General features: G+C 38.0%; 2 protein-coding genes across 5 annotated transcripts in view; both read left to right on the top strand.

The window, feature by feature from the left end:
• Positions 1 to 17,620, top strand: part of LOC149197448 (translesion synthesis protein REV1-like) — a 437,492-nt gene that overhangs the window by 229,587 nt on the left and 190,285 nt on the right. For all 4 annotated transcript variants that reach the window (XR_016254763.1, XR_016254764.1, XM_089405838.1 and 1 more), the window contains exon 18: positions 4,370 to 4,438. Coding sequence is in view for 2 of the 4 variants with exons in the window: in XM_089405838.1 (XP_089261964.1) it covers positions 4,370 to 4,438 (69 nt within the window). In the remaining 2 variants the exon portion in view is untranslated. The remainder of the gene's footprint in view (positions 1 to 4,369; positions 4,439 to 17,620) is intronic.
• Positions 423 to 2,042, top strand: LOC149197449 (uncharacterized). Its single transcript, XM_089403916.1, has 2 exons — positions 423 to 975; positions 1,086 to 2,042. Exons 1-2 carry the CDS (start codon positions 447 to 449, stop codon positions 1,679 to 1,681), a joined length of 1,125 nt encoding a protein of 374 aa, XP_089260042.1. The 5' UTR covers positions 423 to 446; the 3' UTR covers positions 1,682 to 2,042.

The raw sequence follows: 17,620 nt of genomic DNA, 5'->3' as shown, positions 1-17,620 counted from the left end.
TTTCTTGCCCTCAAGGAACCATGTTTTTGAAATCAGTTGATGCATCTGATAGGGTAAAGGATGCAAGCCTTCTATTTGAGCTTTTGGATAACATTATTCAGGAAGTTGGGGAGCAGCATGTTGTGCAGGTCATCACTGATAATGCCTCAAACTATGTTCTTGCTGGAAAGATGCTTGAGGCCAAATATAAGACCATATTTTGGACTCCATGTGCTGCACATTGCATAGACCTCATGCTTGAGGATATAGGCAAGGTGGAGTGGGTAAAAAACACTGTAGAGCATGCCAAGTGCATTACAAAATACATTTACAACCACTCATGGGTATTGAGCCTAATGAGGAAACACACTGGAGGCAAAGAGCTTGTTAGGCCTGCAATTACGAGATTTGCAACTCACTTCCTCACGTTGCAATGTCTCAATGGTCAACATAGAAACTTGTAGAAAATGTTTTCCTCTGATGAATGGTCTGAATCTCGGTGGGCTCGTAGACCAGATGGAAAAGACACCAAAAAGAAAGTGTTAGACACTTATTTTTGGAAAAGGTCTGTAGAGCTTGTGAAAATTACCGAGCCCCTTGTTAAGGTGCTAAGGTTGGTGGATGGGGAAAGATTGGCCATGGGCTACATTTATGAAGCTATGGATCAGGCAAAGGAGCAGATACGGGCAACTTACAATGACAGGTTAGCTAAATATGGCCGTATATGGGAGATCATTGATAACAGATGGAACAATCAACTCCATCGTCCTATACATGCAGCCGGGTATTTTTTGAACCCAAGGTATCACTATAAAAATCGGCTAGGAGATCAGCATGATGGGGAGGTCAGAGCTGGATTGATTGATTGCTTGGAGCGCATGGTCCCTAACCATGTAGACCAGTTGGATATACATAGACAGCTTACTATTTTCAATCAAGCAAGTGGTACTTTTGGCAAAAACTTGGCAAAGATGGCAAGAGATGTGGACCAACCAGGTAAGCAATTCCAATTTCCATTTTGTTTTTCATTTCAAGTTAAAATTGTTTACGTTCTTTACAATTCAAATTATAAACTAAGTTACTAATTATTGTCTTTTTCTTTGCAGCACATTGGTGGGAGTCATTTGGTGGCCAGTGTCCTCAATTGCAAAGGTTTGCAATTAGAGTCCTCAGTCAAACTTGCAGTGCTTCAGGTTGTGAGCGCAATTGGTCTGTTTTTGAGCGCATACACACGAAGAAGAGAAACCGTTTGGAACAAAAACGGTTAAATGATCTTGTTTTTGTGCAATACAACCTTCGACTGAGGAGGAACCAAATGATGAGCAAATCACCTGATCTAGATCCCATTGTGTTGGAGGATATTGATCCAACATCAGAATGGGTGGAGGAGACTGAAGATCCTGTGTTTGAGGCTGATTTTGATATCGACATGGCTTTAGCGGAGGATGAGGCAGATTATGTGGCGGCATCAGAACCAGGATCAGTAGCGGCATCAAGGAAAGGCAAGGAACCAATGGAAGGCACTAGTCGTGCAGGTCGACAAACTCGTGCTTCCACTAGGTCCACTTCTATTGTCATTGGTGGCATTGATACTGATGTTGCAGATGAGGCAGAGGCATCCTCAGACTCTGAACCAGATGATGTCTATGTAGCTCTTGATGATGATCCTGTGTCTAGTAGTGGTGATGGACTTGATGATTGATCATGTGTACACTGTAGACTTGTAGTAGGCCAATGGCCTCATAGCTTGCAGCATTGTTTTTGGACTTTATAGGCCATTTAGAGCCTCATTTCTTATGTATTTTGCTATTTTGTCGATGATATGTATTGCACTCGGTGCCATTTTGATATATTCACCTTTGCATGGTATATAAATGAGCAAACTTTGCATATTTTGTCTCTATTGGCTTGGAATCATGGTTTTACATCTTAAAAATAGTTTTGTTTCATTAAAAATTAATTATTTAATGTATTTTTTAAAAACCGGTTCGTTTAGACCAAACCAGTCCCGGTTAGACCGGTTCCGGTCGGTAAACCGGTTAGCTAGGTGGACCGGTTCGGTCACCGGTTCCGGTTTTAAAAACACTGGGTGAGAGAGTATAGTGGTTGGCTTAGGTGGCGGAGATGATGGCACATCGAGCTATTTGGTGGCTGCAAGGGGCTGCACACTGTCCATGAGGACCATCTAGGAGAGAAAATTCTCCTATGGGTGTCACTCACAGGTGGTGGGTAACACTACCATGAGAGGACACCTTTTACCACATTTATGTCTTTGACAATTCCTAGGACAAAATATATTTCCAATATCCCCAAGTTAGAGATAGGTGAAAAATGATGGATAATTTTTGAACATGGGAAGTTTCATGTAATGACCATCAAAGTGGTATGTGATGATATATATATATATATATATATATATATATATATATATATATGCCAATATCCCTCTTAAAGGCTCCAATATCCCTCTTAAAGGCTCACATAGTATAAGCCAATATCCCTCTTAAAGGCTCACATAGTATATATATATATATCTATATATATATATATATATATACTATGTGAGCATTTAAGAGGGAGCTTGGCTTAGAGTTACATCCAGCATGTTATATTTATTTTTCCTTTGATTTGGTTTATCAAGTGCCTTTTCTTTAGATATATATAAACAAAAAATGGACATAGTGGTGCAATCCTTTTTAATGAGATGGCATATTTCTAACTTTGTTATTTTTTGATTTTTTCTTGCTCTTTACCTCTAGTTTTTTTGGCTTTTCCTTGATTTAAGCTTACATCATTTTTCATTTCCTTTCAATTAGACCTTGCTGGATGACATTTTATGAGTCATACATGAGTAGGGAAATCTCTTATTTTATGAACAAAATAGAATTGAGAAAAGGAAGTTGGAATTTGTTTAGTATGACTAGGCAATGAGGTACGCCTAATTAACTAGGTTGCTATTGCTACAATTTAACCAAGTTTTTGATGACACTTATTAGGATATTATCATCCATGGTACTTTGAAGCAAAAAGAAAAAGCAGGTGTTTATGAAGTGTTATTAGTGTTGGAGTATGTAACTCCTACTTGTCTTAGGCGAGTCTATTCCTTGTTTCTAGGAGGTGGCTAGATCTAGTTGGTTTGAGATAAATTCTCCACCTGTTTAGCTTCCTAGATTAGTGTGTGGTTGAGATACGCTCTCAACTGAGTAATCATGTGTCCAAGATAGTTTGTCTATCTTTAGACAAAGGTTCTTGTATTTATATGTATCATTACATCGATTAGGTAGAGTGCTTAGCACAATGCTGGTGTGTAATAATAATATCTACTCACCAGGTTTGTAACATACAAATATTTAAATCACACCTTTACGTTACCACATTCATGAAGAGCATAGAGGTTATAGTGCCACACCTAAGTATCAAATGCATGCAAATGAAAACATGACCATGAGTAAAGAAAGCATAATGCATTTGTCAACTGAGGCATGAGGCTGGAGAAAGTTGTTATAAGATGGCTGGGGCATCTGAAGGCTCTGCCATTGAAAGCAAGGAGAATATGTGTATCTGAATGACCTGAGCGAGGGATCTCATGTAGGCAGGAACATACAACACCGGATGATTGGGTGGCTATGACGGTGCTTACATCATTCATTGGAGAGGTTCCCTGTTAGGGGATTCTGGACAACTGGTGCTATGTCTGCTTTACATGCAGTTTCAAGAATGAGAGTAAGTGCACTTTTGATAATTATGATTGCCATATTTCCTCTTTCTTGGGTATGTGGAGTGAACAGGTACATTCTTAGTTACTAGCCAAAGGTTTTCTTCTCATCAAGGATACAAAGAATGTGGAATTATTTGCTTACTGATTTCTGGTCTCAGTGCTTCTAGCGCTTAGAAAGATGTATAGATTTTTCTCTTTTCATATGTTTCTTTGTTAATATAAGAAGTAAATGAAAAAAGACGAAGGAAAAAAATATTATCATCAAATTATGGATCCTTGAGCCTTAGTGTTGGTAATAATGATTAGACTGAGATGTTGTTAACTAATGGTAATTATGATTATAGGCACTGCCCAGTGGCACATTTGGTCCACTGCTTTACTGTAGGCAAATAACTTTACATATAGCCAAATACTTCCGCATGTAGACATATATCCTCTACTGATCGAAATTTTTAGGTTGTTATCTAGATGTAATGTTATTTAGTCCTTCTTGCTTTATTAGATGGATGGGGGTTTTTTATGAATGGAATGCAATATCTTTTCGTAGTAATTTTATTCTATCCACTGTATATTATTCTCTTTTGACCTAATTATAAATGGCACATGAAATGAATATTGTAGTTCCATTGTGCATTCTAGTGTTTGAGCAGTGTAGATATTCATTTGTGACAGATGTCCGAGAGGTAAGGGGTATTGGTCTACAGGTCTCAAAACTACAAGCTGCGGAATCACATAATCAAGGTAATCAAAGAACTGGAGCTCCAGTGATTTATATACATTTTTCTTTATTCAGTGTTATCACTATTTCCCTATTTTTTTGTGAATTGATGCTCTCTTGACGTCTTGAAGCTTATCTTGAATCTGGCGTCAAGTCTTCTATGTATCATACATATTAAATTTAGTTTGTGCAGTGGAGTGGTCTGCTCAGGAGAAAGTGCACGAAGAGAAATAAGTGATTGATAAGAACATGCTATTAATGATGATTTGATCCTTGTTAGAGTGGATTATCATTAGATTTACATTTCTTCACATCATTCCTTTTAACTAAATAGTTATGTTCTTTGACTGATACGTTTTGGCTCCTAAGTGAACGTGACAGACCCTAACTAATTATCCCAGCAAGATATATTCATTGTGTAACTGAAATGTTGGAAAGTTATAGTAGTTCAAAACATGTGGAGGTTATCACTGTACTGGTCTAGCTAAGGCATGCAAAACTTTTGTAAGTGAACAAAGTTTATCAGTATATTTTCTATTATTGTCCAATTGTCCGCTTCCCTATGGTGTGTACCTACTAATAAATGCTGTGTATCTTGTTTCTTCCTGCTTTATGCTTTCAGAGCAGGCTAGGGCACACTTACAGATTGATATCAATGATTTGTAAAATTATTACCTGCCTTTGGTCGTTTGTTGGACATTAAATAATTATGTTATGTTGTCTTATCTAGTAGCACATTTAGACAGCTACATATTGCCTTCTAAGTTAATAGTGTTGAGAGGGGAATTGATACCAGATCTAGGATCCTGGTGGCCATTAGCAGTATTTATTTTCACTGATTTATAATTTTGCAAGCTGAAGGGTGTTTAATTTAGTGATATGAAAACATTTTCAAGGACAGTATTGTATAATTGTTCATGTTATCATATTGTTGGCTGGATCTTATATTTTACTTTATATATATATATATATATCTTCTAACTTTTATAAAATGCAACATTTTGTGGACAAGGAACATAATAAGAAAACAGAAAAATGGGTTCTGGGCAGTTACAATGATAGGGTCATTAAAAGGGATTGTAAACAAAATCCCCCTTGAAGGCTTGAACAACTAAAACTGCAAGAGGTCATTAACTGCGGATAATTACCTGATTCATGTAGTTGGCATGTGGCTCACAGAATATTACATGTTGCAAAAATTAAAGCTTGAAATAAATAGTCCAAAGTGCATGCCGACAGCAATTTTGATATACATAAATATTTAGGCACAGATTTAGAGGCAAAGGGCGGAGGATCTTTATCATTGTGGTTAGTGGGCTATGTTGGAGGTGCAAGAGGTTCACCTAACAGCAATAGTGTTAAAAGTAAATTATGGAGAATATATAAAGAGATAAGAGATGGACAATGAGGCAGAATTATATCATCATGCGTAGTAGTGGTCCACCTTATCACTTGAAATATAACATAAACTTAAATGTCATATCTCGATATTATCTATATCTTATTTCTCATTTTATTGTATTACATTATATTTTTGATTGTATATATGGCACAAATATCAAGGTCCTTGGCTAAAGTAAATGTTAGAATGTCCAATTATTGAATTTGTCACTTTGGAAGGTCTTCTGCATAGGCTTGTGTCTAGGATGTAGGGGAGTAAGTCCTCTTTAGGTGGTTGTTTGAGATGAGCAACCAATATGATCTCCATCCTAGGTTTTAACTTAGGAAAAAGTACATTGATTAATTATTTAATTAATATTGACTGTGGGCTAATGTTTTTCTAAGGTTAAATAATTAATTATTTAAGTGACTTAGATCTAATCTCCATCGTTAATAAAACAAAGTTAGGATTTAATCCTTCTCCTCAATCACATTGGAGATAAGGGATTGGTCCTTGGAGAAGTGACAAAGAGAACCTATGGGAGAGGATGAAGACACATTGCATTGTTATTGTTGAGAGCATTTTTTCAAGGAGTGAGAGACTCCATGATTGAAGAGAAGAGAAAAGGATTGCAGCAAGGGAATTCTTGAGAAAATTTTAGGGAGATTGTCTCTAGGAGAGAGAGGCCAAATTAGTAAATGTAGAAATTTACAGGGTAAGTTCCTTAGACAGAACATCAAAGGACACCGCTCACAAACAGATCACAGATCAATACACTAGTATTTTGACGTGGTTAAAACCCTCAAAGAGGGAAACAGTCCACGGCCTGAGCCAATGCGGCCACTTCAGGCAATTTATTAATAAAAGAATGAAAATTTACATATACTTCTCTCATAGACGGATTACCCTACAAATGACCCTCCATGATATTTAAATAGAGATCATGGACCAATCGAGTGTTAAGCCACGAATCAAGTGTCGATAATACTGAGGATATAATGAACTGTCGGATCACTACATTTTGTGACCGTCGGATTGTAAGTTACAAAATGCACATAGTAAAGAAACACACTTTACCTAACTCTATACTAGACCAAGTTGTACTTAACTATTTCCTATGTGTCGGAATATCCTAACATCCCCCATTAAGAACAACTTGGGATAGGATTGAAGGATTTACAAATATGACACAATAGGAGAAGGAAGGAGGCACTAGAGCCTATCCCTCCTTAGTGACAACTTCTTGAACTCCAACCATAAATCGAAGTTTAGTGAACTTCGCCTCTGTGAGAGCCTTTGTAAAGATGTTTGCAACTTTATCATCTGTTGAACAGTATTGCACTTCAAGAAGATGGTCGTGAATGAGCTTTCTGATGAAGTGCATGTGCAGTTCAATGTGTTTGCTGCGCTGATGTTGGATTGGATCTTTGCATAGCTGAATGGCACTTTGATTATCACACCAAAGTGTAGTCGGATGCTGCTGCTGAAAGCCAAACTCTGACAAGATTTGACGAAGCCACAAAGCTTCCTTACTAGCTTCTACGACACCACGATACTTTGCTTCTGCTGAAGAAAGAGAAATGGCACCTTGTTTTTTGCAAGCCCATGTAATAGGTCCTGAACCAAGAGTGAACACATAACCTGCAGTAGACTTCCGATCATCAGGGTCACCAGCCCAATCGGAATCAGTGAAACCAACCAATAGAGGAGTTGCTTCGGCATTGTAATGAATCCCAAATTGAACTGTACCTCGAACATAACGAAGTATTCTTTTAGCTGCTTTCCAATGACTTTCACGTGGGTTTTGCATAAACCGAGCAACAAGGCCAACGGCAAAGGAAAGGTCAGGACGAGTATGGGTTAGATACAAAAGTTTTCCTACAAGTTGACGGTATAAGGTAGCATCAACTTCAGGAGAAGTACAAGTGACTGAAAGTTTGACTCCAGACTGAAAGGGAGAAGGGGCTGGCTTACAGTCTTCCATGTGAAAATGGCGTAGAATATCACAGGCATACTTGGACTGAGAAAGGGAAATACCTTCCTTGGATTGCAAGACTTGAAGATCGAGAAAATAATGTAAGTGTCCTAAGTCTGTCATTTCAAACTTCCTTTTAAGGCTAGACTTCACATGGTTTATAAGGTTGGGATCACTACCAGTCAGGGTAAGATCATCAACATAAAGAACAAGAATGATAAGAGACTTGCCCACTTTCTTGGTGTCGACAGTATTGTCATAATGACACCTAGAGAAGCCAGATTCTAAAAGAAAGTTATCCATTTTGGCATACCAACGCCTTAAGGAAACGCGCAACGCCAGAAGAGAACACACAACACCAGAAGGAAATGCTCAATGCCTGCCCTGTTTTTGTTGATTTCACCCAGAACTGTGAAAAGGCTCTCTTGGGGTTTGCTTAATGAGTGATAGGAGGCAAATGAAGCTAAGTTTTAAGCCAAGAAGTCCTTTATAGGTGAGTGAATTTGATCTTTTGCTTTTCAAACCCACTTTCTAATGTTTCATTTGATCCCTTTTTTAACCTCTTTGATAATTTGCTTTTTGACTTTTTTCTTTGCAGGTGGATGATGCTAAAGGTTTGGCAATGTTCACTTTTGACTTTTGTTTGGATGATATTGGCAATGGAGTTTGAGTAAACAGCTAAAAATAGTGACTTATTACATATGATAAACATAAAATTACATAAATAAATAAAAATTATTACATCTCTCTTTTGAAATAAAAATTACAAACTAGAATGAATTTCTTGCTTAAAATCAAAATTGGAATTTTAGCAACCATGGTTACATGCTTGTAAACCCTTATTTAACTGAAAAGGGGATATTATTTGCTTCTCTCTCATACTTTGTTGGCCTTATGTAGTGAAATGGTGTTTTATTGGACCTTGGAAAATGAAACCTAGTGACCTAATGGGACCTTGAATGACTGAACTCCAGGTGGACTTGACTGACACAAAACACGATGAAATGAGATTTTATAGTCAATGTATGTTCAGCAAGACACATGAAGGTGGGCCAACAAATATAAAATTTTGAGAGGGGATGGAGTTTCAATTTGGGTTACCATCAGTGAGTAAATTTTTACATGATGACCTAGGTGGAATGATAAAAATTTCAACATGAGACACTAATATGATATAAAAGAGTAGTTTGGATCATTGATGGCAGTATGCAAATACCGACTCTAACGCACTTGAGAATCTCTTTTTATGAAATCAATGTCATTATAGTTCGTTGGTGTAGGAATTTACAGGGTAAGTTCCTCAGAAAGAATACCAAGAGGACACCGCTCACAACCAGATCTCAAATCAATACACCAGTATTTTTGACGTGGTTAAAACCCTCAGAGTGCAAGGAGGGAAACAGTCCACGGCCTGTCCCAACGTGGGTACAGACAATTTATTAATCAAAGAATGAAAATTTACATAAGCTTCTCTCATGCACGGATTACCCGAACAATGACCCTCCATGCGCTTTAAATAGAACTCATGGACCAATCGGGTGTCAAGCCACGGATCAAGTGTCGGTAATACCGAGGTGAGAGTGAACCGTCGGATCACTACATATCGTGACCGTCGGATTGTAAGTTACAAAATGTACAACGGTAAAGAAACACACTTTACCTAACTCTAACCTAACTCTATACTAGACCAAGTTGAACTTAACTATATCCTATGTGTCGGAATATCCTAACATCCCCCCTTAAGAACAACTTGGGATAGGATTGAAGGATTTACAAATATGACACAATAGGAGAAGGAAGGAGGCACTAGAGCCTATCCCCCCTTAGTGACAACTTCCTGAACTCCAAGCATATATCGAAGTTTAGTGAACTTCGCCTCTGTGAGAGCCTTTGTGAAGATGTCTGCAACCTGATCATCTGTTGGACAATATTGCACTTCAAGAACATGGTCATGAATGAGCTTTCTGATGAAGTGCATGTGTAGTTCAATGTGTTTGCTGCGCTGATGCTGGACTGGATCTTTGCATAGCTGAATGGCACTTTGATTATCACACCAAAGTGTGGTTGGATGCTGCTGCTCAAAGCCAAACTCTGATAGGATCTGACGAAGCCACAAGGCTTCCTTACTAGCTTCCACGGCACCACGATACTCTGCTTCTGCTGACGAAAGAGAAATGGCAGCCTGTTTCTTACAAGCCCATGTAATAGGTCCTGAACCAAGAGTGAAGACATAACCGGCAGTAGACTTCCGATCATCAAGGTCACCAGCCCAATCAGAATCAGTGAAACCAACTAACAGAGGAGCTGCTTTGGCACTGTAATGAATCCCAAACTGTACTGTACCTCGAACATAACGAAGTATTCTTTTAGCTGCTTTCCAATGACTTTCACGGGGGTTTTGCATAAAACGAGCAACAAGGCCAACAACAAAGGAAAGATCAGGACGAGTATGGGTTAAATACAAGAGTTTTCCGACAAGTTGACGGTATAAGGTAGCATCAACTTCAGGAGAAGTACAAGAGACTGAAAGTTTGACTCCAGACTGAAAGGGAGAAGTGGCTGGCTTACAGTCTTCCATGTGAAAATGACGAAGAATATCACAAGCATACTTGGACTGGGAAAGGAAAATACCCTCTTGGGATTGCAAGACTTGAAGACCGAGAAAATAGTGTAAGTGTCCTAAGTCTGTCATTTCAAATTTCTTTTTAAGGCTGGACTTCACATGGTTTATAAGGTTGGGATCACTACCAGTAAGAATAAGATCATCAACATAAAGAACAAGGATGATGAGAGAGTTGCCCACTTTCTTGGTGTAGACAGTATTGTCAGAATGACACCTAGAAAAGCCAGATTCTAAAAGAAAGCTATCCATTTTGGCATACCAAGCTCGAGGAGCTTGCTTGAGGCCATAAAGGGATTTCTTAAGTCGACAAACGAGGCTGGAGTCTGTTTGTATGAAGCCAATGGGTTGTTCCATATAGATTTCTTCCTGCAAGTCCCCATGCAAGAAGGCAGATTTAACATCCATTTGATGGACTTCCCATTTTAAAGAGGCAGCAAGGGAAAGAACAAGGCGGATAGAGTTCATTTTGGCAACTGGAGAGAAGGTTTCAGTGTAGTCAATGCCTTCAACCTGTGAAAAGCCCTTAGCAACTAGACGAGCTTTATGTTTATCAACTTTCCCATCTGGTCCATACTTGGTTCTGTAAACCCATTTGCATCTAACAAGTTTGCGTCCCTTTGGTAGAGGAACAAGATCCCATGTATCATTTGTCATCAATGAATGATATTCTTCATTCATAGCTGTTTCCCAATGTGGATGGCCTGAAGCTTCTGCAAAAGTGTCAGGATCATGATTTACTGGAGCTTGAGCCAGTAAAGAAGAGGCTCTTTCAAACTGAGAACGTGTACGTCGCTGATCTGTAGGATCACCGGCAAGATCACCTGCTGCATCCCGAGTAGCACGGACCCATCTTGGAAGTTGAGGATCCTGAGAAGGTGGGGAAGGATTATCATCCTCGCTTTCATCATCAGAAGAAGAAATGTTTTCAAAGATAGAAGAGATAGGAAGAGGTGGCACATCCGCCGGACTAGGCTCGCAGGCCGATTTATTTTCATCAAATTTTACATCTCTTCTAATGATAACATTTTTGGACTTAAATGGAATAAGTCTATAGCCTTTTACATCTTCAGAATATCCAACAAAAGTACATTTCTCACTCTTAGGTTCTAAGGCTTTATGCTTTTCATCTGGAATATGGGCCCATGCTTCACTTCCAAACACACGAAAGTGACTTACATCTGGTTTAATGGAACTCCAAGCTTCTTCTGGAGTGATATTCTCTAGAACCTTAGTAGGAGTGCGATTGATTATATAATTTGCACAATTAATTGCTTCGGCCCAAAAACTAAGACTGAGTCCTTTAGATTGCAGCATACAATTAGCCATTTCCTTTAAGGTGCGATTTTTCCTTTCAGCTACACCATTTTGTTGTGGAGTGTATGGAACAGTATGTTGCATTTGAATTCCATTTTCGGTGCAAAAGTTGATGAATGCATTTTTAACATATTCTCCACCATTATCAGTTCTTAGCTTAAGAATTTGATGTCCAGATTGTTTTTCAACGAATGCTTTGAAGGCCAAAAAGGTGGTAAATACTTCGCTCTTGAGTTTTAAGAAGTATACCCAAGTGCGTCTGGAGAAATCATCAATGAAAGTTAAGAAGTACTTGCAGCCAGAGAATGAAGCAACAGGAAGAGGACCACATAAATCACTGTGCACAAGCTGTAAAGGGGCTGAGGCGTGCCAAGAGGCACGTTTGTCAAAACTGTCCCGATGATGTTTTCCGAGTACACATCCGGAACAAACACCATCTTTGCAAGATACCATAGGAAGACCTGTCACCATGTTTTCTTTACATAGATGCTGAAGGGAGCGATAGTTTAAGTGACCATACCGCTCATGCCAAAGTTTGCTCACTTCATCATTATGAGCAACAAATACTGAGGGAAGATGGGATGACCCAAAGTTGTGAAACTTATACAACCTTTTGGAATCATCAGCAAGACCAGTAGCTAGAATCTGTTTAGGATCTTTTAGATCCTTGATTACAACATCATGAGGTGAAAATTCAACAATTTTACCTTCACCTGAATGAGTTATCTGATAGACAGATAGAAGGTTGCAGGATAAGTTTGGAACACATAATACATCATTGAACTGACCATTGTCTAGATGAACAGTTCCAGTCCCTACAACATTAAGAGATCTATCATCACCAACATATATATTTTTGGTGTTACAATCATTTAAAGAAGAAAACATGGCTTGGTTTTTGGCCATGTGACAAGAGGCTCCAGAATCAATGAGCCACTCATGAGAATGAGAAGAAGAAGAAGATACATTTAATGCATAACCAGACTGAGATGATTGACGATGACATGCAGAAAATGCCGTTCCGGAAGTTGAAGTTGAAGTAGGCTCCAGATGGATGTTATGTTTCTTCATTGCGGCTTCCAAGGCTTCCATCTTCTTAAAGCATTTAGATTCTAAGTGGCCATCTCGATTACAAAAGTTACAATGTCTGTCAGTCTTCTTCCATTTGTTTTTATTGGTCTTGTCATATTGCTGAAATGATCTTTCATCTTGAGGCTGAGTTGGTTTAGGACCATTCCTTTGAGGATAAGACTTCTTAGGATTCTTTGAATTTGGTTGCTGCTGGGCGGCTAACGCTTTCGAGGAAGAGTTTCCAAGATTAAGAAGACCAAGGTGTAAGAGTTTTTCTTGTTCTCTTATTAAGGAATCACAAAAGGAGTCAAAGGAAGGGGGCTTGTAGTCTTTGCCTTGACAAATGAAAGCTTCCCTGGTAGAATGGAAAGTGGAAACAAATACAGAGTAGGCTGGTCCCAACTTAGTAAGGATGGAATAAATAAGGTTACCATCTTCTTTCTTAACTTTAACACCTTCCAAGAGATATCTAAGGGTCTTGAATTTGGACAAGAAATCTTCAATGCAAGAAAAATTATTAGGATCCAAAGTAAGCAACTCATTCTCAAGTTGATGGGCTCTAATTTCATTTTTAATCCCAAAAACTTTAGCAAGTTTTTCTAATGCTTCATGAGGAGTTTCAATTTCTGCAATGTGGAATCTAAGATCAGGAGAAACAGACATTCCTATCAAACCACGTGCTTGATCTTGTCGATTTTCCCATTTTTCGGCCTTGTCTTCATCTTTGGGTTTCTTCTCTTGGTCTGTGGCTATTCTGAAGAGACCTTTACTTCTAAGTAAATCTCCCATGTAGGCTACCCATTGGAAGTAGTTAGTGCTGTCAAGAATGACTTGGCATGGACTTTCCATTTTTTGAAAAACAACTGAAGCTGAAGATGCTGAAAGTAAGTGGTCCAATGGATAGATCTCGAAAAAATAGGCGGTTTTAAAAAAAACGGCTCTGAAAAAGGCTTCCGGATGAAGAAGTTATGGCTTTTTGAAAAAAAAATTGTTGACGTTGCCGGCAAAGTGCGCGAATGTGCGGGAATGAAAAAATCCGCCCCCACAAAATGGAGACTTGAACCCAAGACCTCTACTCTCTTAAAAGGTCTTTGAACCAATTGATCTATACAAAATATTTGAGAGAGAGAGAGAGAGAGAGAGAGAGAGGGGGGGGGGGGGGGGGCTCGATTTGCGTGCTTGCCTTGGGAAGACTCTTTTCCCCTACAAAACACAAAACACAAAACCCAACACGAATATCCAAAGAAAAACGAACCTTACGGCTCGAAGTTAGCTTTAGCCAAAAAACTAGAAATTTTAAAAAAAATCTCAAAGTTAGCTTTTAGCCGAAAAACTAAATATTTTTCTCAATGTTTCTGATTTTCCGAGATCACACTAAGGTGCAGGGAAAAGAGCATACGCATGAGAAAAATCCTTTCTTTTTGTTTCTGATTTGCCCAGATCGCACAGAGTCGCAGGGCAAAGAGCATACGCAGAAATGAAAGGTATAGATCCGGAAAAAAAAAAGGCTAAATAAACCGAAACCGAAATAAGCAGAGAGAAAATGACAGTAAACTGCAAAAAAAAAACACTGTATACCTCCCGATCTGAAAAATGACGCAGCTAGGGCTACCGGAAACCTTTTCGCGTGAAACGAAAGGGGTTCCTCACTGAAACAGATGCTCTGAACGCAACAGAGCAGTCCTCTCGGCCCGAAAGCAGTCAGAAACAACAGATCTAGGAAACGACAGCCGCATGCAGTTCTACCGGCTTCAGATTTGGATCACCAACGGACGCGGCCCTCAAATAGCTCTGATACCATGTAGGAATTTACAGGGTAAGTTCCTCAGAAAGAATACCAAGAGGACACCGCTCACAACCAGATCTCAAATCAATACACCAGTATTTTTGACGTGGTTAAAACCCTCAGAGTGCAAGGAGGGAAACAGTCCACGGCCTGTCCCAACGTGGGTACAGACAATTTATTAATCAAAGAATGAAAATTTACATAAGCTTCTCTCATGCACGGATTACCCGAACAATGACCCTCCATGCGCTTTAAATAGAACTCATGGACCAATCGGGTGTCAAGCCACGGATCAAGTGTCGGTAATACCGAGGTGAGAGTGAACCGTCGGATCACTACATATCGTGACCGTCGGATTGTAAGTTACAAAATGTACAACGGTAAAGAAACACACTTTACCTAACTCTAACCTAACTCTATACTAGACCAAGTTGAACTTAACTATATCCTATGTGTCGGAATATCCTAATAGTTGGCAGATTCCTAGGTCGATGGCCTTTGCCTGGACAATGCAATCAACTTGGAGAATGGTGGATAATGGGAACCACTTCGAAACTTCTTGAAATAATCACTTGTAACGCTAAAAATTCAAGTAAAAGGAAAGATAAAAGAGAATATGAACTTTTGCTTTTAAGAATTTAATATTAGCAGTAATTACTAGGTTATGAAGCGTTATTGGTGTTGAGAGGGAATTATTTTCCTTTGACTTATGAGATATACTTAGAAATAATTGTGATTGTTTTATTAGAATGAAACATCATGATATTTTGTGTCGATAATATCTGCTTGGTGAGAATTCTGTGATATACTAGGATACTGGCGATATATGAAAAACAGATAATAACAACAACAACAACAACAACAACAACAAATAATAAAGATAATTAATTACCAAAGGTTATAACCTTTGACTCTCGTGACTCTTGGAAACACTGGGAGGGGGGTGAATCAATGTTTCTTTCAATTGTTATATTATGCCAGTTAAGATTTTTATCACAAGTTAAAGCTAAGTTATTGGAAATGGCTAGATAATTTCCCTGAAATGTTGTTCCCGTTGTCCTAAATAGAAACGGTACGATCTATGCACGATTCGCCTTGAAACGACAACAAAACGTATCTGAGCTGTATCAACATTTTCGAAACCCTAGATCCAATTTTGGAAACATTACTGAAGGATGCCATTTTTTTTGAAATGCATCCACCGAAAAAAATACAAAATGTCGAGAACAGTGTGCCTATTTTTTCACTGGAGAAATCGAGAAAGGTTTGCTTTGAAGGCCAGACCCCCTCTAACCTATTTAACCCTAAATGCCATTCAATTCAATGCCTTTTTTGTTGGAGACCATAGACCGTTCCTGTTGCATGGAGACTTGGATTTGGAGGAAACGTTGTTGGAGGTCACCTGTGACCTGTTGCTGCTTGGAGTTGGAGGCGGCCCAGGGATATGTCCAACAGTCATATAAAAAATAACTAAACAACTAAGGTGCTATAATAACCATCACAGATAAAAATTAAACAAAAGAAAGAATCGATAATCATATATTTGGTAGGTGTTATTTAGGATATGTAAAAGTATATTAAATATAAAAAATTATATTTTTTAATAATCTATTTAAATCCCTTATTTTGCTAGAGTAAAAGTGTAGTCTAGCCTTCTAGGGCTACGTAATGTAAAAAAGAAATAATTTAATTTATTTAATTGATTAATTAATGTTTTATGGTTTTTAATTTTAATTTATATGTTTTTGTTGTTATTACCTTCATTATAATTTTATATTGGAAGGCTCTGTAATCTATCATTGATTAGTAAGCGTTTTGCATCATTTGAATTACTGCTTACTTACTGTCCTAATTATTTAAGCCTTAAGGTAGTAGCTTCTAATGTAAAGAGGTTTTTTTTGTTTTTTAATGTTTAATATACAATAACTTTATTATCTATATTCTAAGTCACTTGTGTTTGGTGACTTTGAATTTCCACAAGCCAAAACAAAACACTAAATCACTAAGAGGATTAAATAAAATATAATTTTATCTATTACTTAGCATCATTAACAATATTGATGAATCATTCAAAAACTGAAATAGGCCAAAGTAAAGATGTCAGATCCATTAAACCATTCTTGAGTGGATTCTGGAACAATCATAGAGCATTAATTACAACTGCAGAGCATATCCATGGTTGTCTCGCTAAAGAAAAGTGTAAAATTCTGTCTACGCTTAGCTTTATTTATATATTGTTCAGTGTTAACATAGACAATTCATAGATAGCAAAGACACAATTATGATAAGAGGCAACTTCTCCATCAATGGCAGCGTGCAGAAAAATTTGGGATAAACTATAAATTGAAAACGTGAACTCTTTGGGATAAACTATAAATTGAAAACGAGAACTCTAATTTACGTATATATTTTAATACATTCATTGAAAATTCAATGGCAACATGCACCACAAATGTAAGCGCTAAAGTAAGAAAGACTCTGGGATTAAATTATGCCCCTGAAACCTAAAATCTAATATTTAGCATTGCATATGTACACAAGAAATGGAAGAAGACATTGTTATCTAATATTTATGGAAGAGACACACGTCTGGGTTTGAATTTGATATAGCGGTGACAACAATTGAGATCAGATGGATGTTGACTGCAATGGTTCTATGGAATCAATATACGCTCCTCTACAATTATAGCATCACCTATATCATCTTTGCAGATTGCATTTGCCGTCACTATGCCTGTTAGGATGCAGCTGTCGACATGTGGGAAATTGGAATGTGCTATACACTGTAGCTAGCCGCAACTGTGAGGTTGAAGAGGTAGAACAAGATTGGGAGCCTATGGTGTAGATTTACAGTTATAGTTTCTAAATAAAAATTAATTATTAACCGATGAAAATTACCCAAACACAAGATGAATTTCATTGATTTTAATGTGACTTTGTAATTTTGTTCGCGTTTGAGTTCGAGTTCATATTTAATTCAAGTTTGGGTTTGTGTTCGCCTTGATGTTTGGCGAATATAATCGAATAAATTCGGCAGGTTGTCAAGTTTGGCGAA

The sequence above is a fragment of the Pinus tabuliformis genome, chromosome 2_2 (genome assembly GCF_031772625.1).
Source record: "Pinus tabuliformis cultivar Carrire ecotype Pingquan chromosome 2_2, CPIR1, whole genome shotgun sequence".
Lineage (NCBI taxonomy): Eukaryota > Viridiplantae > Streptophyta > Pinopsida > Pinales > Pinaceae > Pinus > Pinus tabuliformis.
Note: the sequence above shows the minus strand (reverse complement) of the source record. Positions and strands in the feature narration are given on the sequence as shown.

Coding starts and splice junctions, on each gene's coding strand:
- LOC149197449 (XM_089403916.1), top strand. CDS start 447: ATGTTTTCCTCTGATGAATGGTCTGAATCTCGGTGGGCTCGTAGACCA. Junction 976..1,085: donor AAGAGATGTGGACCAACCAG/GTAAGCAATTCC, acceptor TTTTCTTTGCAG/CACATTGGTGGGAGTCATTT.